Source organism: Lithobates pipiens, unplaced genomic scaffold, assembly GCF_037356315.1.
Source record: "Lithobates pipiens isolate NorthernLeopardFrog02 unplaced genomic scaffold, aLitPip1_a1.2 Scaffold_27, whole genome shotgun sequence".
NCBI classification, from domain to species: Eukaryota; Metazoa; Chordata; class Amphibia; order Anura; family Ranidae; genus Lithobates; species Lithobates pipiens.
The window spans coordinates 37595292-37617838 of NW_027507788.1; the positions used below are offsets into that span (position 1 = coordinate 37595292).

A 22547-nucleotide genomic window follows, 5' to 3' on the forward strand; every position below is an offset into this window, starting at 1 on the left:
AAACAGGGACTTTTTTTCCTTAATGCAGGGGATGCATTAACGTGATTAATATTGTGAACAGTATAGGGTCAGTTACAGCAAGAGTGGGGCAGTACCTTGACAGTTTTTTTTTTACAAAACAAGTGTCCTGCAGACAAAAGCCTACTTAAAAGACACAAAGAATTTCTTAAGCCCCATTCACACTATCAGTTTTTCCTTCATATTTACCAAAACCATATAATATGAGGTCAAACCTTAGGAGTTTCAATTTGTATGCAATCAGCCAGGCCCTTGCACAACATGGTTTTGGTAAACCTGAAGTAAAAACTCAGCAGAAAAACTGATAGTGGTATGGGGCTTTACAGTTAATCAGTGGAATTAACCTGTCAGTCTGACGTTTATTGGGTGACAGCAGATGTTTCATCACTATACACCATCATCCAGCATGATGGCGCTCTGCTGGCCCTAAATTGGGCCCTTAGCAGGATACCATTCAAACAGAAAGTATTTTTGAGATAGGTAGATTTCTGCCTGTCTCATAACTACTTCTGGTATAACCATCAGTTTTTTTCACAAAAAAGAGGTATTGCGATGGGGGCAAAGTTTTCCCTTAGCCTAGCAAGCATTTTTATGGGGGATTGGGAGATGGTCTACTTTTTTATAAAAGGTACATAGATGACCTATTCTTTATTTAGGAGGGAAATGAGAGCTCCCTACACACATTTTTTTTGTCAGAACTCAACTCTAATAATAACAATAAAAAATTGGATTATGAATATAATAGAGAACAGATTCACTATCTGGATGTAAATGTGTCAAGACAGGGGGGGCTACTGTCTACTACAGTATACTTTAAACCTACAGATAGGAACAGTTACCTCCTGGTAAGTAGTGATCATCATCCCTATTGGTTAAGAAACATCCTAAAGTGACAGATAATGTGGGTGAGAAGAAACTGCCCTATGGACACGGACTTTCTGACACCATCGAAAGCTATTAAGGATAGGCTTGTACAAAAAGGTTTTAAGGAACACCAATTGGATAAAATGATATATGATATTGGAGAAACCCCACATGAAGCTTGCTTAAAAGATAAAGAGGGTATAGGTAACGTTAAGCATGAAAGAGGATTTAGCTCCAATTTTCATGTACAATACAAAACAATTGAGCATATTTTCATATTTTGTGTATGGACAGAGTGCTTAAACAAGCCCTTCTGGAAAATCCTTCCTTCATTTATAGAAAAGCCCCCAATTTTGGGGATAGGGTTGTAAAAAAAAGTTCTAGATCCTCCTATTAGACCGTGCGTGTATTGGGACCGTACCAGGTCCTTTTTATATAGGAGATGTAAAGCATCCTCTCAAGTAAATTGTCCCATTAGAGGTTTGACTGAATTTACTTCCACCGGTAATAATAGAACCTTTAAAATTTCTGAATTTATAACATGTAGCACTACACATGTGGTATACTTCTTACAGTGCCCATGTAATCTGATGTATGTGGGACCTACTAAAAGGACCCTAAAAAAACATATTTCAGAACATATACATAATATAGAGGTTTTAAATACCATAGTGTGTCTTTGCATTTTAAAAAGTATCATAAAATTTTGGGGTGTTAATAGAGTTCACCCCAGCTGTGGGGGGTCCAATTTGGTACGTGAAATATTAAAATGAGAAACCAGCTGGATATTCCTTATGAATACATTAATACCTTGTGGAATGAATAACATCTTCCAGGGGCCAGTGGAAGACGTTTCTTTAACGAAACGGCGTAGGGAGGAGCGGCGTGCTGACGTCACCGTGATTCTGCTCTGATCCCGGAAGCGACAGGCAGTGATATTGTAGCCGGCCGGTTGGAGTTTTTATGCATAGGCGCTTTTATATCCAAAGACATGCAAGTCTACCTCTGGTAGACCAGATCTCTAGAGACTAGACTGTGCCTCACTCAAGGAACAGGAAGCGAATTCCCTGTCATTCTAAAATTTACACCCCCCTTCCTGCCTGCTGGCAGTGACTTGTGGCATTTCACACAATAACACTGTGGAGGGAGAAGTCGGAATAAGCTGAGAAGTGCAAGTGATACGAGTGATATTCCTATTAAAGCCTAATTGCATACAACCTCTGGTAAGCAGCCACCCATGGGGGAATGCACAAGGTGGAATCGGTGAAGGTGCAGGAGACAAGAACGGACACCTTCACAAGTTTGAGTTGTTTGGACACTGTGTTTGACGTCACCCCCTCTACTTTTCTTGTTTATGTGTATGGACACTGAGATGCAATTTTTATTGTATGGACACTGATATGCACCTTAATAATGAAAGCACAGTAGCACTTGAGGATATGATCTTTTGCATGCAGGTGCTAATTAATAGACTTAATATAACACACTGTGGTGTATGAAGCAATTTTAACATTACTATATCTTATATGCATGCGCATTGTAAGGGTATATAGAGTGATATATGACTGTGATTTTTAGAGATGTTAGTTTAAGGTAGCGCTGTTAGTGTGTGATTTTTAATCAGACTCTTTTTTTGTTTACATTGGATTTTTTATTGATAACAGCAGCTGTAGGGTTAGTAGAGGTGATCCATTGAGTGCTGGGATCAGGAGTACATGGTATTTTCAGAAATTTTATATATATTGTTTAGACAGCGCTGTATTGCCACCTTTTTTTCTTAGTAAATAGAGTCCACCTGTGTGTAATTTAATCTCGGTATAAATACAGCTGTCCTGTGAAGCACTCAGAGGTTTGTGCATCATGAAGGCCAAGGAACACACCAGACAGGTCAGGGATAAAGGTTGTGGAGAAGTTTAAAAGCAGGGTTAGGTTATAAAAAAAATCCCAAGCTTTGAACATCTCATGGAGCACTGTTCAATCCATCATCCGAAAATGAAAAGAGTATGGCACTGCAAACCTACCAAGACATGGCCATCCACCTAAACTAGGGGCATCGCATGCTAGCACATTATGTTAAACTTACCTGAAAACGAAGCCTTTCAGCGCCGAGCTGTCACCACTGCAGGCACTTCCATTTTCACAGAGTTTTCCTTCCAGGTCTACGGACTCTGGCTGTGTGACTGACAGGGGCCGCGATCATGTCACTCCTGCACGTGCACGTGGGATCCGCCGTTTACAGCACAGGACTCTGAAGAAACATTCCTTCAGAGCGCTAGCGTTGGTGAGGCCACTGGCTGCATATACAATAAATATCTCCTAAACTGTGCAAGTTTAGGAGATATTTACAGTACTTATAGGTAAAAGTCAGAGATGAGAGTTTACTCCCACTTTAACATCCTATGTGGCTGAGTGGTAGTGAGATCCGGATACGGAGATCGACTCAGAGGTTTGGAGCAAGGCCTGGTCTTCAATTGCTAAATGTTTTGTTTAAAACTGCCACTTTAGAGGCAGCATATAAAGTGTTATTGCGGTGGTATTGGGTTCCAGCCCGTATGGCCCATGCTAATCCAACTTATAATGCTTCCAGGGGTGTGACCATTGTGGGGATGCTCTACATATCTGGTGGACCTGCCCTTGACTGGTGGGCTTCTGGTCCCAAGTGTTTTGCCTGCTGTATTCCTTGTTCCATTTAAATACGCAGAAGGAGGCTAAATTTGCTTTGTTGCATTGTCCCATTCTGGACCTATTCACTCGTCAGCAAAAATTGGCATCTTATTTGTTCATAGCAGCCAAAAAGACTATTGCCCAGGACTGGAAAAAACCCACAGCCCCCTTCTAGGGAATGAGGGACTTACGGTCATGATGCTAAATTAACAAATGTCTAGTATTCTCCACAACACACATGCCAAGTTTCTCAAGGTCTGGGAACCATGGTTGGCGTATGCCTTACCTTATCTTCACCTGACAAGCGTGGGTCGGCTCTAACTGATGTCTCGGGCGACCCTGGTCCCTGCCCCTCTTCTTTCTTTTCTACTTTACATTTCCCTCTCTCCCCTGTCTTGCTCTCTGCTCTGGTTTTCTCCTTTTGATAGTTTTTACAGCCTTCTTTGTCTGCTTATCGATGTCAGGACTGCCCACATAAAGGTCCTGAACACCTTTGCAATAATGGGTTTTTTCCCCAAAATGCACATGTTTTGTTTAAGTTGGATATACCTGTTTGAGAAGGAGGCCCTTCTTCCTTTGCTTATGCTGCGTATGTACAGTAATGTTCTCTATGTTGCCAGTCGCAGGCTCTGCACAGGTAGACAAGGCGCGTTTGTATTGTTATACATATTTTATATGCCTACAATTAAAAAATTCTTGAACAAGAAAGTTCAGTTGGCTAAATACATGCATCAAAACAAAAGGTGTTCGAGTCTGTGGAGTCAGAGCTAGAACTCTCCAATGAGCTGGGAGTATGAACTTTACTGATTGAAAAGCTATACAGTAAGTCTGGCACAGCAGGGTGTGTGTTGGACTGTCACAGAGGGGCCACTGCTTCCCAATAGAGAGAACGGGTCCTTCTTTACAGCATACAGGCAGAGGACTAGCTTTGCTGCTCAGACTGTGGCTGATTTCTAAGAAATTGAACTGTAAGCCCCTGTACATACGGTCGGAGATTCCGACGGAATGTGTCCTATCGGACCGTTTTGTCGGATATTCCGACTGTGTGTGGTCTGCATCGGGCTGTTTCTGTCGGAATATCCGACGGACCAAGTTTTCCAACTTGCCGGTAAAATTTTCCGACAAAATGCTCCGATCGGACATACTCCGATCATGTGTAGCCTACTCCGACGGACACAGTACCACGCATGCTCAGATCAAATTCCTAGACCAAAGCTATTGGCTACTAGCCTGAACGTAGTCCCGTCGTAACGAAATAACGTCATCACGTTATGTACAATCGGATTTTCTGACAACTTAGTCCGACCGTGTGTATGCAACATCACTTCCGGACCTCTTCCGGAATTAATCCGTCAGAATTACTCCGACGGATTTGGTAGTCGGAATCTCCGACCGTGTGTACAAGGGCTAAGACTTTGCAACTTTTGTTTTAATGCAGCAGAACTACATTACGCAAATTTAACATGAAGATTCAGCTGGACTCCAAAGCTGAACTCTTGGCTAAACAAATATTATCTAAAGGCAATGGCTTTATTTCTTCTTATCAGAATCTCTAAATTCTTTGTTAATTTCCTCAAATCTACGCAGTAATTCTGTACAAAACAGCTCCCGCTCTTTGCCTTTGTGTAGGAGTTTCTTGTTATGAAGACCAGGTACTGCTGTCCTTATCATTCCGACTGGTCTTGTCTCCAAGGGGCCCCTCCTACAGCTCTGCTCTCTGCACTGGTTATGTACAGCAGGGTAATATCTGGGTCTGTAACTGCACTTACTGCACACAAAGTGGATTTAAATAGTTTGTGATTATTAAGGAATATATTTAGATAAACATTTATATGCACAGAGTTCAGCCTCAATAATGGTGATATGCACCTTGTTATGTGTAGTACAGTCACAGTGTCCATACAATTGTGGCAATAAACATTGTTTACATGAAAGAAGCCCATGGTGTATGTGCCCCTGGGGTTGTAGTCCAGAGGTGCCGTAATTCTCACAGGTGGAGACGTTCATCTTCAGTTTTTGGCACCAAGGTCACTGCACCATGTACACACTTTGTTCACATCTGCCTCTAGGGCGGGTCTTTTGGTCAGGACCAGAGGAATTTTTTACTCCTGGCCGAATGGCTTGCGATAATATCTCACTATGGCACATGCACTTATCCACTTCCCCTTTTCTCTCTTTTTTTTTTTTTTTTTTTTCATTTGTGTTTGTCACTGTACTTTTTGAACAGCATGTATGCACTTTATCACCTCCCAGCTAGTAGGGTGTAGGGCCTCAAGCCTGTCCTGAAAGTCTTGGAGTGAAGGGCACATGGCCTTCTGGTCAGGTTCACCCCCTCCCATGGGGTCTCCCTTTGGGGGAGCCCACCTAGTACTTGGTTGGTCTGTTTCAGCAGGCCTCCCAGAGAATGATGTCTGCCTGGTTTCGGCCAGGTGGGCCAGTGAGTACTCCAGTCCCTGTCTGAATATTTGCACCCTGGGGGATCAGGGCAAGGGTAATTTCTCTTTGGAGGAGGACCATGTGTATACCCTGTGCACTTTTTTGTGTTCTCACTTTTGTGTGCACACTTTTTTTTGCACCAGGTGTGAAGTTTTTGAGTGTGTTTCACTACACCACAGGACTTAAAGAGCAAAAAACAAAAAACAAGCTTGCAGCATGGGTTCGAGGGGGGAGACTGCTTGGAGCAGCTTGTATGTGGCCATTTATCAGAGACATACCCCATTGGCTCTGACTGCAGTTCTTTTCATCTGTCCTGTCAATGCAGTCAAAGATTCCATCACAGAGGGCTGGAAGCAAGACACAACGCCGTCCATCACATAAGAATTCATCCCAGGAACAGCTTCCTACCAAAACACAAAGGTCCACATTCTGAAAAGTACCTCAAATACATTTAAAAGATATTAGATGATGTTTAATCCTGCCATGTATCACTGGTCACTGGGATAGAGAAAATGAATGCCTAGTTCACATGGGGAATACAAAACTGTATGCCCTTGTACACACGGTCAGAGATTCCGACGGAATGTTTCTGATCGGAGCGTTTTGTCGGATATTCCGACTGTGTGTGGTCTGCATCGGACTGTTTCCGTCGGAATATCCGTCGGACCAAATTTTCCAACTTGCCGGTAATATTTTCCGACAAAATGCTCCGATCGGACATACTCCGATCATGTGTAGAGAATTCCGATCGGACAAAGTGCCACGCATGCTCAGATCAAATTCCTACATCAAAGCTATTGGCTACTAGCCTGAACGTAGTCCCATCATAACGAAATTACATCATCACGTTCTGAAAGATCGGATTTTCCGACAACTTCATCCGACCGTGTGTATGCAACAGTTTTGGACAAGATCCGTCTGACAAAATCCGACGGACAAAATCCGACGGATTTGGTTGTCAGAATCTCCGACCGTGTGTACAAGGGCTATGTCTGGTAAAGCTGTGTTTACATGGACAAGGATGCACAGATGTTCAGGCAGTCCCATTGCTGTCAATCGGGACACAGACGCTTCTCCCAATCTGATATCCTTGTGCATGCAGGGCCAAAACACACCCAGGCAGTACAGCTACTGCGCCCCAACTGACAGCAATGGGACTGTCTGTACAGGGATGCACGGAACACCTACACATCCCCATACGGGTAAACACGGTCCTCCACAGGGATATGCTTATGTACATGTAAACAAGGCCTAAAACTCATAATTCTGTCAATTATTAAGAATTATATGGTAACCTTGGACTTGTATCTGGTATAAAATGACTACAAGAATGAATACTAAAATTTCACCAACAACTCGAGAATTATTTTATTTTTTTCAGATTTAGTAATGTTTATTGGAATTAGCTTTCAGCACACAGCTACTACAAATCCTAAAATGTTGATTATGTTTCTCTGTTGTATTGTATGTAATTAAGATTTACCTCTATGACATACAATAAAACATATTTCCAAACGTTGACATTAATTCAGACACCTTATGTTTTACTCTGGTTAGATGCAGTCAATTCAATTCAAACTTTAAAGCGGTATTAAGCTCCAAAACAAAAAATGTATACTGTATTTACCTGGTGATTGGGCCAGTAACACACTTCCTGTCTTAGGCTGGCTTTGCACTGGTAGATATTCAAACGAACATTTGTACAAACATTCTCTGTACATTCAATGACTTGGCAAATGTTGTTCAAAAGTACCTAAAAATGTAGTTTTAAAGTTGTTTTTTCACCTTCATGCCCCTCTTATACTTACTCGAGCCCTATTGCAATGCATTGATGTGCACAAGAGCCTCTGCTCTCCAGGGACTCCCTTCTCATTGGCTGAGACATTAGCGTTAGCCATTGGCCAATCACAGCCTGGGAGCCAATGAGAAGAGAGAGGGGGCGGGGTGAACCACAGCTCTGTGTCTGACTGACTCTGCATTCATCCCAGACTGCTCTCATCCAGTTCTCTCAGGCTGCCTCTCAGTCCTCCCAACTGTGTGTTACTCACCAGCCCACCTGGGGTCTTCTTTCCTGGAGATTTGACTGACAGTGTTCTGCTGTCTGTCTCCTTGCTCCGATTCATCCCCTTGTCTGTCTTGAAGAGAGGTCCTTTCTGCACCCAAGCCCAGGCCTGAGTTCACCCTTCAGACAAGGGGGGTAACTCTCAAAGGCCTCTGACAGCTAAAATTCTGTCCCCAGCTTCCACCTGAACCCTACTCCCCAGCTATGTGGACTCTGCCAACCCATCTGTTAGGGATTGGTCAGGGCCCTCATGAATACTCCAGTTTGCTCCATCCTACTTCCCCTCCAGTTCTTCTAGAAGTCTCCAGTGAGTTCTAGAAGTAGGGGAGAGGTCTCAGTGATGCTGCCTGTGAGTCATCCAGCTTTCCCTGGATCTCTGCCCAACCCAGGAAAAAACACACAGGCTTGGCTGCCAGCCAAGCATGAACAAAGGTGAACTTAGCCTTTAACTGTCTTTTCCTAAGGCTAATTTTAACACAGTTCACAGATATTTGTAAAAACTGCTTATAAAGTTAAATAACATACCTTGGCTAGGTTCAATCATTTGGTATCTTGCAAAGAAGCCTACTCCTTCATTAAGGTGATCAGATACAAACTGGACTTGTAACCAATGCGAGCCAGAAATAAATGTAGGGGGGGTGGCAGAGCCACAGTACCTGCAGCAATGGAGAAAGCCACCATGAATAATTTCATTCATGTGAGACATTTAATGAAATGGTACTGTGTGAGAGCATACCTGCTTGATGTGTTACCATCTCTGAGCTCCAACCAGTCAAAAAGACAAAATCCATAGGGTTCCACATCTAAGTATTGCACTTTAATCTGGACGAGCCTTCCTTCTCCTGCATCCAGCATCCAGGAGCAGTGAGAGTTGGGAGGATAATCAAAGGGATAATTCGGAGAGCTTAATATTCCCTCTGAGGCACTCAGGAATCCTCCACACACTATGGAGAAAAGGCAGACAAAATGTTATCAATCGTATTCTGGAAAAAAGTAAGCTTGTTAGTAGAGGGACTTACAAAGTAGAGTTTAGTCCTTAACCATGTATAAAATACAAAAGAAGGTGCAGCACTAACCAGGTTTTCAGAAGTCTCTCATATAAAAGTCTCCATGATAAAATATATATAACAATCCCAAATAAATGATGGATAGTGTAGAGTCCCCACTCCAACTACTGTGGGAAAGAAGTACATGTAGTACAAGTGAATTTTCAGCTGCTCATATCCGGCCTTTTTGTTATATTATAGTGTGTTTACATCTGGCTGCCACACCTCTAAAGACATCAGACTACGACGAAACGCGCAAGTCAGGACTGGATCTTGTGATGTAAACATACCACTTGCCGTGGTCATCTTTGAAATGTGTTTGCTGTGCTTATATATTTTTTTTATCGCTTGTGAATGTATTTCCTTTAATAATAAGTGGCTTTTAGCTTCTTCAATGTACTGCACTATGGTTGTGTCATTTACATCCATCTGAGGTACTGTTGATGCTGTTGATCATATTGATTCATAATTTGCATCTCCTTGGGTGATGACCATTAGACCTACATACCACAGTGACCGGTAGTGATGGATGATGCGATGATCTGGGTGGGATTCTGCCTGTTTCATTTTGCCCTAGATTCTTGATATGCTGTTGTTGACCACTCTATAATTTGAGAGTCAATGGGCTGTGGTAAGCAGGTTTGCCTCCCTCACAGTGGTGACAAGTGTGCATACAGTCAGGTCCATAAATATTGGGACATTGACACAATTCAAATCTTATTGGCTCTATACACCACAACAATGGATTTGAAATGAAACGAACAAAATGTGCTTTAACTGCAGACATTCAGCTTTAATTTGAGGGTATTTACATCCAAATCAGGTGAACGGTGTAGGAATTACAACAGTTTGTATATGTGCCTCTCACTTTTTAAGGGACCAAAAGTAATGGGACAGATTAACAATCATCCATCAAACTTTCACTTTTTAATACTTGGTTGCAAATCCTTTGCAGTCAATTACAGCCTGAAGTCTGGAACGCATAGATGTCAACAGACGCTGGGTTTCATCTCTGGTGATGCTCTACCAGGCCTCTACTGAAACTGTCTTCAGTTCCTGCTTGTTCTTGGGGCATTTTCCCTTCAGTTTTGTCTTCAGCAATTGAAATGCATGCTCAATCGGATTCAGGTCAGTTGATTGACTTGGCCATTGCATAACATTCCACTTCTTTCCCTTAAAAAAATTTCAGTTGTGTAGCGGCTGGTGGGAGATGTTTTTCAAAGTTAAAGCTTTACCCAAACTACAGTTTGGTTTGGGTTTATTTGACTAAATTTGGCTCTGTGTCAGTCTGACTAGACTGTGAGATGTACAGCCTGGCCACAGGGGGGCACTGTCTCTGGTGGCAGGCGTGGAACTATGGTCTGGTTAGGTGCTTGAATTATTCGCTCTCGGAGTCATGTCAGTGGGAGTGGCCCTCCCGCTGTGCCCTCTGGGAGAGGGTATTTAAGACATGGACGTCACGTGGTTCTGGGTTCCGACTTGGGGCCGGGATGTAAACAATGCAGGAGCCTGTACGTGATTGCACACACAACACTCTGATTGTTGCTGCAATGCTCTACAGGCTTCAAGTCATTCTAACATCATTTTTTTTTTTTACCTTAAAGCGGAGTTTCCCCCATTTAAAAGTCAGCAGCTACAAAAAGTGTAGCTGCTGACCTTTAATAATCAGACACTCACCTGTCCCGCAGTCCAGTGATGCCGGCGTAGAAAGCCCCGCTCCTCTCCCCCTCCTCTCTGGGGTGCAGACTTTCTAAGTGTGGACACCCAGCTGTGGCTTCACAGTCAGACGCGCACTGTGCATGTGCGAGCCGCACTGCACGCTGTGAATGGCCGGGCAATCTTCTGGGACCTGTGATGTGTCCCAGAAGATTGCAGGGAGGGAGGGGGTAGAGGTGAACTTCTATTCCGGCGCTGTGGCACCAGGGGAGGAAGTTGGAGTTGGTTGCCTTTAAAAACTGGGTACCGGCTCCTCCCCCCAAAAAAATTACATGTGGCATGTCATGGGGTCACCAGGACTTAAAGCAGAAGTTCCATTTTGGGTGGAACTCCGCTTTAAAGTGTCACTAAACCCACATCATAGAAAACTACCCATAAATGGTGTATTAAATGATGTCCATATTCACTAAGAGATTTGGTTTTTGTATTCTGCAAAAAAACTAGTTCATCCTGCTTTCTCTGTCCCCCCTGCTGTCCATGTCCCCACTGCAGTTGGGGATTTTGCAGAGCAGTATTGGCAGATATGCTAGGGTGACCAGATGTCTCCGGTTTCTGGGGACAGTCCCCGGACTGAGGACACTGTCCCCAGACCAAGTCTGTCCCTGGTTTTGTCCCCAGGATTAGGGCCAGATTGACGTAGACAGGTCATCCCATGCTGGCTGAGAAAAACCCTGGTGGCTCGGATGCCGACGCCCCCTGCTGGACAATCTCACTGCCGCTCCTGCTGCTGTTCAGTGAAGGGGAGAGGCAGAGCCAAAAATGTGCTGTGTAGAGGGCTAAGACCGGGCGGTGAGCAGATTGGGGGGGGTCTGTTTGTACACAGGTGAGGGCAGTGGGGGGGGGGGGGCAGGGGTCAGAGCTGAGATATGGAGAGTTTAGCTGTTGTGGGGGAAGGGCTAAGAGGTGGATGCAGAGATAATATGTGAAAGATGGGTACAGAGGTGAGCTATGGATGTGGGGGCAGAAGTGTCCTCTGTGCATAGCAAACCTCTGAACCCTGAACTATATGCATAACACCCTACTGTATATTATACAGTCCTGTGCCCAGCACTCTGTGTATTATACAGTCCTGTGCCAAGCGCTCTGTGTATTATACATTCCTGTGCCAAGCGCTCTGTGTATTATACAGTCCTGTGCCAAGCGCTCTGTGTATTATACATTCCTGTGTCAAGCGCTCTGTGTATTATACATTCCTGTGTCAAGCGCTCTGTGTATTATACAGTCCTGTGCCAAGCGCTCTGTGTATTATACAGTCCTGTGTCAAGCGCTCTGTGTATTATACATTCCTGTGTCAAGCGCTCTGTGTATTATACAGTCCTGTGCCCAGCACTCTGTGTATTATGCAGTCCTGTGCCCAGCACTCTGTGTATTATGCATTTCTGTGCCCAGCGCCCTGTGTATTATACAGTCCTGTGCCCAGCACTCTGTGTATTATGCAGTTCTGTGCCCAGCGCTCTGTGTATTATGCAGTTCTGTGCCCAGCGCTCTGTGTATTATGCAGTCCTGTGCCTAGCTCTCTGCGTATTATACAGTCCTGTTTCCAGTGCTCTGTGTATTATACAGTCCTGTTCCCAGCGTTCTGTGTATTATGCAGTCATGTGCCATTTGCCAATAAAAAAATTAAAACAATGTCCCCGAATTTCATTTTAAAAATCTGGTCATCTTAAGATATGCACATGCTCAGTTTTCAGTGTATTTCTGTGCTGAGCATTTCCTCTCTATCACATCTGAGCAGTCCATGTGACTATAGAGTCACACATGTGGGCCTATACACAGTGTTAAATGACAGCCCACTCCTTCTCTCCTCCTCCATGCCCACTAACCAGCTAAACACAATGAGAGTGGGATATTACACCTTGATTGATAAAGGCTTCACCTCCCTGCTATTCTAATGCACAGGCTGGAGGGGAGTGACACAGCCTGTGACTGACAGAAATCCGGCCACAAAAATAATAGTTTTAATTTCAAATATATATTTTTATGACAATTTAAAACAGTTTATTGATATTATTTATTTATTTTTACTCTGTATTCCGAAAAGCAGTATTTTTTTTTTTTTTTGTTAACATGTGACCAGCAGCAGAGGACTAGAAGCTCCTCCTGCTTGTATTCCCTGGACACAGGCTGGGAAAGGTCTGGGTCATATGACAGCTGTATAACCTTTGAAAAAAAAAGGTACTTAGATGGGTTCATTAAAATAGTTACAGTGCCATCATCCACATACAGAAATAGAAGGGACAATGTCAATTAACTGCTTTACGACTACCCACATACTGTGGCCTCATCACATAACTAGTACGCAATTTATTTAATTCAGGTACTTATATAGTGCCGTAAATTTACGCAGTGCTTTACATATACATTGTACAGGACCACCTCAGTCTCTACCCTCAAGAAGCTTACAATCTAAGGCCCTTAACTCACATTCACACACACACATAGATGCAGGCACAGGGAGAACATTATAATTTATTTATTTTTTCCAATTAATTTTTTTAATTATTCTTTACAATTTAGAATTAAAAAAAAGAAAGAATTGTAATAAATATTTAAAAGTTAAATTGTAATAAAAACAAACAAACACTGATGTCATTCACCCCCCCCCCCCCATAAAAAGTAAAAAAAGTAAAAGTTAAATATATATATATATATATATATATATATATATATATATATATATTTATTTATTATAGTTATTTTTCTTTTACAATACTTTTTTTGGGGGGAGTGGACAGTGTCTGTGTTTTTTTTTACAATTGAACTTTTAAATATGTATTACAATTCTTTCTGTTTTTATTATTATTGTTTATTTTTATCAGCCCTGTTGGGGGGGGGGGGGGGGCTTTGGGGACTCTTGACATCTCCCCTTTGAAACAGGGAAAGGGACTAAGGACACAGATTCCCCAGTCCCTTTCTCTATAGCCTCAGCTGCACTGAACCATCGTAAACACAGTTTACGCTGCTCAGTTATGAATGAACAGAGTCAGGTATCACTCAGAAAAGGAAGGAGCCGGTAAATTACATATTTGCTGGCCCCTTCCTCTGCTCTCCATCCTAACAGATCTGGGACAGGGAAGTACCCAAGGAGCACAAGGGGTGGGGACTGGAGGAGGACATGGATGGAGACTGAGGGAGGACACGGAGGACCCGGGGAGCCAAAGGAGGATACAGGGGGCAGTCGGGGTGATCAGCGAGGCAGTGGGGGGAGTTACAATCACAGATCTCCATGTGTGGCTTTCAATACAGCAGCTGAAAGCCGCGGGAGAGAGAGGAGGAGAAGAGGCTGTCAGCTGCTGTATTAAAAGCCACACAGGGAGATTGGTGATTGTAACTCCCCCCACCGCTGCACCGATCATTAGTGAGGCTGCCCAGGTATCGGATTAGGTAACGGAGCATTTGCACGAGTACTTGTGCAAATGCTTGTTATCGATACTAGAATCGGTATTGGTGCAACCCTAGTCATTGTTCCCCAAAATGTGTCAAAAGTATCCCAACTGTCCACTGCAATATCATAAGTCGCTGATCGCCTGCATTACTAATATAACATTTTTAAAACAATTAAATAAAAATATCCCATAGTTTGTAGACACTATAACTTTTGCTCAAACCAATCAATATACGCTTATTGGGATTTTCTTTACCAAAAATGTGTAGCATATACATAGTGGCCAAAATTGATGAAGAAATTCGATTTTTTTTTTCATTTTTTTTATTATTGGATATGTTTTATAGCAGAAAAAAAAAAATATATATATATATATATATATATATATATATATATTTTTTTTTTTTTTTTTCTTTTTTCAAAATTGTCTATTTGTTTGTTTATAGCACAAAAAAATAAAAACTGCAGAGGTGATCAAATATCACCAAAAGAAAGCTCTATTTATGGGAAAAAAAGGACACAAATTTTGTTTGGGTACAACGTCGCACGACCATGCAATTGTCAGTTATGCGCTGTATCACATAAATGGTCTGGTCATGAAGGGAGGTAAATCTTCTGAAAAACAAGTGGTTAAACAACGCATGTTTAGTATCACTTTGGTGCAATTTTTGCGTCAAGGTAAAAACTCCTCACTACTTATCCTACCACCCCCCAACACTTACCTGACTCCTCTCACTGCTCCAGCCCTGTCCTGATTGCAGCACCACTCTCCTCCTGGTCTCACGGTAGGCAGTGGGAGCCATTGGCAGCTGCTGCCAGTCAAATCTAGTGAGGAGGGAGCAGGGATGCGGCTGAGCCGTGCTGTGTGTCTGTCTATGGATGCACACAGCCCGGCTTGAGAGCCTGTCTGCACAGCATGCCCCCCTCAGCGCGGGGCTTACCATGGGGGCACCTGCAGGAAAGGAGTAGACAGCACTGGAGTAAGGAGGATTGTGCCGCTCTGTGCGATACTGTTGCACAGAGAAGGTAAGTTAATATTTTTTATTTTTGTTTTGTCAGATTAGGTGACCCGTCAGAATGTGTAACGGCATGCCTCCCTTTGAGATAGGAATGAGGGACACATATCAGCAAAAGTATGCAGGCATAGGACACACCCCTTGCCACGCCCCCTTACAGGAGAATTGTACAAAAAAAAACAAGATTGATTAAACCCACAAGTGCTTTTTTTTTACCACTATCATTCCTTTATATTGGATTTTGGAATTTACAAATGCAGCCATTTAGGAATCAGGTGAAAGGTTTAGTGCTGGAAAGCACTTTGTGATAGATAAAAAGTGCATTTTATATATAACTATATAAGTCAGACCAAAATGAGGGACAAATGAGGGACATTGCTCCAAATCAGGGTCAGTCCCTCGAAATCAGGGACAGTTGGGAGCTATGTGTAACGGCAGTGATGTTCTGTCGCCGACATCTTGCTACACCCTGCCCCCCTCCATAGTAAGGATACACTGAGAAGGGGGAAAGCAGAAATCTTGTTACACCCACCGGAGTTTTGCGATATACATGTGTTTTTAACAGGAAACTGAGTTTATATAGTGAAATACAGTACTTAGAACTCCGACTGACTGGTTAGATGTTGAATTTTAAAAGCAGTTGCAAGCCTTCTGATATCATAGGTTTGCTAATCTGACAGAAGTTCGCTGTTTTTAAAATTCAACATCTAAACATTCATATAGAGTTCTAAGTACTGTGTATCACTATATAACTCACTTTACTGTTAAAAATAAGTGTAAAATGCAAAACTACGGTGGGTGTAACAAGATGTCCGCTTTCCCATAGCTCAGTGTATCTTTACTATGGAGCAGTGTGGGGTGCAGTAAAAAGGCGGCCACGGAACGTCACTTCCGTTACACATTCTGACGGGTCACCAAATCTGTTGAAACACCGTACACAGGAGGATTCCGTACAGAGCACTGATACACCAAAACTGTAAATGATCAGCGCGATGATTACACACACACTCACACTCACACGATCACTGTTCTGTTTATTGTGGAATGTCGCTATTTTCACAGAAAGTTGCAGCAAAGGTGACCACCTGGAAGTATTACACGTGACAAAAAACAAGCACTTCATTTATGTCATCCATCCCTGTGCTCCGGAAAGAACAAACACAACGTTGTATATGTCATGGGGTGCCCGCCGCTGATCACCATCCTCCTTCCCCCGCTATGATATTTTCCCTCTTTATCATTGTGTTCACCGACACGCCCGCCATGTTGTAGACCAAAATAAACCACTCCCCCTTCCTCTTAGGTAATAACGTATCCGACGTATCGTGACGACACGACGTATTCAAATTTAGGAATTTCTGTTACCCATAATGCTTTTAACTCGAATAAATCCTTCGCAATCCTTGTGTGGAAACAATATAAGGAGCCTATTACTTTTTTTATGTATATTCTCTTATTAAAAGTGGGCAAGTAAAGCCTTCAGAGTAGTGACTGATACATGTACATACTGAGGCGGTTTTGGGTTTCTCTCTCTCTCCATAATATGAATGAATGTGAAGTACAGGGGGGTTCCTGTCTGTAGCGGTGGGAAGGTATGCCTTAAACTAATGAGTAAGGAAAATAACGAACTGGGGTGATGCCTGGTTCCTCACTACTTGTGAGAAGAATTTTTGAACGGGCAAAGGTCTTCCCGTGGAGGATCTGTTTACTTTGCAGGACCTTCTGGTGCTGAGATCTGCCCGCCCCCCTCATACAGTCCAATAATAGATCAATATTAACCTTTTCCACTCTGGTTTCTCTCATGTATTTGTCAGTCTGTCTGCTCTTCTGGTTCTATGTGATAGTGTGTGGATATCCATATAAGTAGGTGTATACACAGAAAGTGTGTGGCTATATATATATATAAGTAGGTGTATACACAGAGAGCGTGTGCATATATATATATATATATAAGTAGGTGTATACACAGAGAGCGTGTGCATATATATATATATATAAGTAGGTGTATACACAGAGTGTGTGCATATATATATATATATATAAGTAGGTGTATACACAGAGTGTGTGCATATATATATAAGTAGGTGTATACACAGAGAGTGTGTGCATATATATATATAAGTAGGTGTATACACAGAGAACCCGCGTGCATATATATAAGTAGGTGTATACACAGAGAACCCGCGTGAATGATCCTTTCATTTGTTGTGCTATTTTTTACATTTTTTTATTTGTTGCGATTTGTCTTTTGTTTTTATCCTGCAATGCTTCTTAGAGGGTGGGGGGGCTTTGGTGAAATATCAGGGGTCCATTGTTCTGTCCATAAATGTCCGCCTATCGAATACTGTCCGCCCCGTGCTGCACAGGCACAGCGCTTGCACAATACGGAGCACAAGGCGATTCGGAAAATCTCAGAAGATGAACGGCGCCGTGAGTCCAGGCGCAAGCCCCACCATCCAAGTGGACATAGGGCTGCACATAGAGGGCCGCTCGCCACACTTCCGGCACGGCCTCGCTTTGCTCAGCTCTTTTTATTCTAACTCTTTGTCCACTTGGATGGTGAAGCTTGAACCTGGACTCAGTGCGCAGGCGCCGTTCATCTTCGGATATTTTCAAAATCTGCTTGTCATTTGTACTGCGCATGCGTGGTACACAGCGGACACTATCCGACGGGGGGCAGTATTTGGCAGGACACTGGCACTAATGGTGATTCTGGTGTGCACAGGCACATCTGCCACACCCTGTGCACACGCCTATGCTATCTGATTAGTGTTTGCTGTCTGCCCTGACATGTTACATGTCTTTGTTCTCAGGGCACCCAGACCTTTTGATTGGTGGTAAGTTTTCATACACAGACATTTGTCTCCTTTCAATTTTTAGGAATGAATACAAAATAAACTATAAAAACAGTTGCATTTTCTTGTGATGTTTTTTTTTCCCCCAATACATTTATGTCACCTACTCATCTACTGCAAAATGTCCTCCACAAAGCCTGCTGATGTGACGTCACCAAAGTACCACCTTCCTGTCATGTCAATGGGGAAGTTCCAATAAAAAAAAGTGTAAAAATCTAGTTTCTTCATAATTGTAGGGCATTACATAATCTGCTACATATTTTTGGTAAAAAAAAACAAAAAACTCTCAATAAGCCCTTATTGATCAGTTTGCATAAGTTTAAAGTGGTTGTATGGTCATTTTTTTTAACTTTTACCTACAGGAAAGCCTATAATAAGGCTTACCTGTAGGTAAAAAAAATATCTCCTAAACCTGTACGGTTTAGGAGATATTCCCCTCGGTATGCGCCGCTGACTGCAGCGGCGCATGCGCACAAGGGGGTTCTCTCCGTGAAAATCCGGCAGCGCTCGTGCGGCCGGACTGAAATCTCCCGCGCGCATGCGCGGGAGTGACGATATCGCGGCTCCGGCCACTCACAGCGCCAGAGCCGCGATACCCGGAAGAGACGCTGAGGGAGCATGTCGGCTCCCTCGGCGTGGATCGGGCCAGATGTCGGGGCCTCGTTCTAAGCTAAGTATTTCATAATGAGCTAGTATGCGGTGCATACTAGCTCATTATGCCTTTTGCTTTGCAGGTTTAAAAAAAAAAAAAAAAACATTGCGGGTTTACTACCGCTTTAAAAGTTATAGTGTCCCCAAACTATGGGATATATACTGGATCTTTTTTTGTTTATACTACTGATGGTGGTGATCAGCAATTTATGATGGGACTATGATAATGTGACAGACAATCCGACACTAACATTGACATCACCAGTGACACTAATACAGCGATCGGTAATAATACTATACACTGTCACTGTACTAATGACACTGGCTGGGAAGGGATTAACCCATTGGTGCCAGCACCTTTAAGGGAGTTAGGATGCTGGGAGGCGGAGTGTGGGCTTATGATCATGTGACCGTTGTAATAGGCTGTCACAGCAGTCACGTGATTGGAAAGCTCCCAATAACTATGATTAGCTTTCCGTTATCCGCCATGTAACTGTGCTAGGAGCACACAGGGTGCACGCTTTTGGTACATCTGCATTCACACTAATTCACGGAAATGTGCGGTCGCTTGGCGCTAAGGCCAACCCGCCAAGAGGCCGCATATTTGCGCAGATTAGTTAAGTTGATTGTTGTCAAAAAGTCCGACCGTGTGTACGGGCCTTAATAGAGGACTATGAACTACTTGGTTCCTTAAGGCCCGTACACACGGTCGGACTTTTTGACAACAAACATGCAAATTAGCTGTTTTGGAGCAACATCCGACCGTGTGTACGCTCCATCGGACAAACTTTTTCTGTTTTCATCGGACTTTTTTTGGCTGTGCGAACGGACAAACTTTCTGGCAACAAAAGTCCGATGGAGCAAAGTCCGACCGTGTGTACTCAAAAGCATCGGACTTTTGTACAAGGTACAAACACGCATGCTCAGAACCAATGCAAAAGATCAGACTACAATACAGAAGTTGACCCAAGGTGGCGCTGGAGTCATTGAACGTCCTCTTTTGAAGTGGCGTCAGTACGTTGTGACGTCACTACGTTCGTGTTTGTTGTCAAAAAGTCTGATCGTGTGTATGCAATACAAACTTGTGGACCACGCCCTTTGTACAAAAGTCCACGTGAAAGTTTGTACAAAGTCCGATCGTGTGTATGAGGCTTTAGAAATCCTATCGGGCCCCACAGCTTTTCCAATTTTTGCAATGTCTGAGCTCTGCACTTTATATATTTGAGGTTTTGTAATCTACCCCAACTTATTATACTTTGCAGGGCAGGCAGGACTTTAATCTGGGTGTAAATAGAGATACGTATATTTTAATTTTCCTGGGAATAAATAGTAAAAATTGTGAAATAAAATAATTTTCTTGTGTTTTTTTTTTATATTTACATCATTTGCACAGACCTGTATATTTACCACAAATTATAATCAGCAAAATCTGATTTGATAGACTACAGGAACAGTGTGCACCCAAACCACCTCACGTTATATCACTCACATTCACCCCCATCCCCCATCCTCTATATATAATAAATAAAATTAAAAATCCAAGAATAGCGTGCACCTAAAACATCTCATATGGCATCACTCACATCAAATTCATTGCACCCCAATATAGTAAAATTAAACTTTAGGCTGACCATACATTATAGATTTACTTTGAACTATGTAGTGCAAGAGCCTGGCTGATTGGCTACAAATTGAAAGTGTTTTTTTTTTTTGGTTTGACCTCGTATTATATGGTTTTTGGTAAATCTAAAAGAAAATTGTACAATAAGATTGTATAATGTATGACCAGATTTAGACATACATTGGTTAGCAATAGACCTGCCTGTACTTTGTGTCAGTTGTACATTTTGGCCTATTCTCCTTTGTTCCTATTGTCCTGCTGATAGGCACTATAATTTAGTAGGAAATATAAATACATATATTTTCATTTCTTTGGGGATAAATAGTAACATACTAGAAAAAAATGCATTTTCCTGTGATTTTTTCCCCAATATATTTACATAATTGGTACAGACCCGTATATTTATCACTAAAAGGCGGATCCCCATTCTGACAGGTCAATACTGAGATCTGTTCATAGTGATCAGGAACAGCGCTCTTTGTGTTGTCCCAGTAAGCCCACCCCCCCCTACAGTTAGAACACACCCAGGGAACACAGTTAACCCCTTGATCGCCCCCTAGTGTTAACCCCTTCTCTGGCAGTGTTTATATATTGATCAGTGCATTTATTTTAGCACTGGTCAGTGTAATAATGTCACTGGACCCTGCAATGTTGCAGTCCCGCTAAAAATCGCAGATCGCCGCCATTACGAGTAAAAACAACAAAAGCAGTTCATAAATCTATCACCTGTTTTGTAGACGCTATAACTTTTATAACAAACCAATCAATATACGCTTATTGCAATTTGTTTTGTACCAAAAATATGTAGACGATTACATATTTGCCTAAAGTGATGAATAATTTTATATATATATATATATATATATATATATATATATATATATATATATATATATATATATGTGTGTGTTATAGCAGAAGGTAAAAAATATTGTATTTTTTTGTTTATAGCGCAAAAAATAAAAACCACAGAGGTGATCAAATACCACCAAAAGAAAGCTCTATTTGTGGGGGAAAAAAATTACATAAATTTTGTTTGGGTACAGTGTCAGTGGACGACCATGCAATTGTCAGTTAAAGTTACACATTGACGTATCGCAAAAATGGCCTAGTCATTAAGGGGGTAAATCCTTCCTGCCCTCTACAATCACTTTAGGAGACCTTAGTCGCCTTTTCAGTGCTTCATCAAAATGCTTATGTAGTGAGGCCCGGGGTCAAGTTGCACACCAAGAAGAGAGCCAGGAGCACCTGCAAGGGACCCCCTGGGTTCTCACTAAGTAGCAGATGAATGGGTACAGGTTTCTCCTTGTAGGATCTCTGGGTAATGAGATCTACCCATCTACTAATAGGTTTAATAATAGATAAAGATGCAATTCTTGGTTCCTTAGAGATTTTTTTCTTTCTAAGTTTCTTGGTACCCATGTTGGGCATTTTTTATATATTTTGGGAAGGGGATGAGCCTGCTGTCTGTGTCTATGGACACAGGCAGTGAGGCCCGGGGTCAAGTCCACAAGTATGTCACAATAGGAAGCAGCTTCCTATGGTTGCACACCAAGAAGAGGAGGAGCCAGGAGCACCTGCGAGGGACCCCAGACGAGGAGGATCAGGGCTGTTCTGCGCAAAACCATTACATGAAGCAGGTAAGTATAACATATTTATAAAAAAAAAAAAAAAAATACCCTTTACTACCGCTTTAGGAGAGCTTGTTTCTCTTTCTAGTTCTATATTGAAACATACAGGGGAACAAAACCTTTTACATAGATTGTTAGTGTAATATTAAGACAAGATTAAGCAGGACTGACAAGGACACAAATTAGTAGAATGTGTAGAATGAAAAAATGTGTAGAAATGTGTAGAATGAAATGATTTGTTTTGTTTTCTTTCGATTCATTATTTACATAAATTAGTTTAGTTAAATTAGTTTATTCCATTTAATTCGTTTTTAGAATTTGTTTATTCATATTCAAATCGATTGGAATTTGAATTTGAATCGATTCGAATAGTTTCAAATCGATTTTGAATAGTTTTCGAATTCAAATAGTTTTCCTATTTTCAAAGAGAATTAAATACAATAGAAAATAGTAATAGAAATAGGAAAAAATATAATAGAATAGAAAAGAATTTAACAGAAAATAAAAGAATATAATATAATAGAGTAAACTAGACAAAAATAGAATAGGAAATAAAACAACAGAATAGAATGGAATAGAATA

At 42.0% G+C, this 22547-nt stretch overlaps 1 protein-coding gene and 1 non-coding gene across 6 annotated transcripts in view; one reads left to right on the forward strand and one right to left on the reverse strand.

Annotated features, from left to right (window-relative positions):
- Positions 1-22547, reverse strand: part of MFRP (membrane frizzled-related protein) — a 120860-nt gene that overhangs the window by 25913 nt on the left and 72400 nt on the right. For all 5 annotated transcript variants that reach the window (XM_077456807.1, XM_077456803.1, XM_077456806.1 and 2 more), the window contains 3 exons: positions 8781-8988; positions 8570-8700; positions 6261-6386 (listed from right to left, as the gene is read on the reverse strand). In XM_077456807.1, the coding sequence (XP_077312933.1) occupies positions 6261-6386; positions 8570-8700; positions 8781-8988 (465 nt within the window). The remainder of the gene's footprint in view (positions 1-6260; positions 6387-8569; positions 8701-8780; positions 8989-22547) is intronic.
- LOC143934685 (U12 minor spliceosomal RNA) lies at positions 16802-16949 on the forward strand. The gene has a single exon (XR_013263328.1). It is a non-coding gene; the product is annotated as a U12 minor spliceosomal RNA (small nuclear RNA).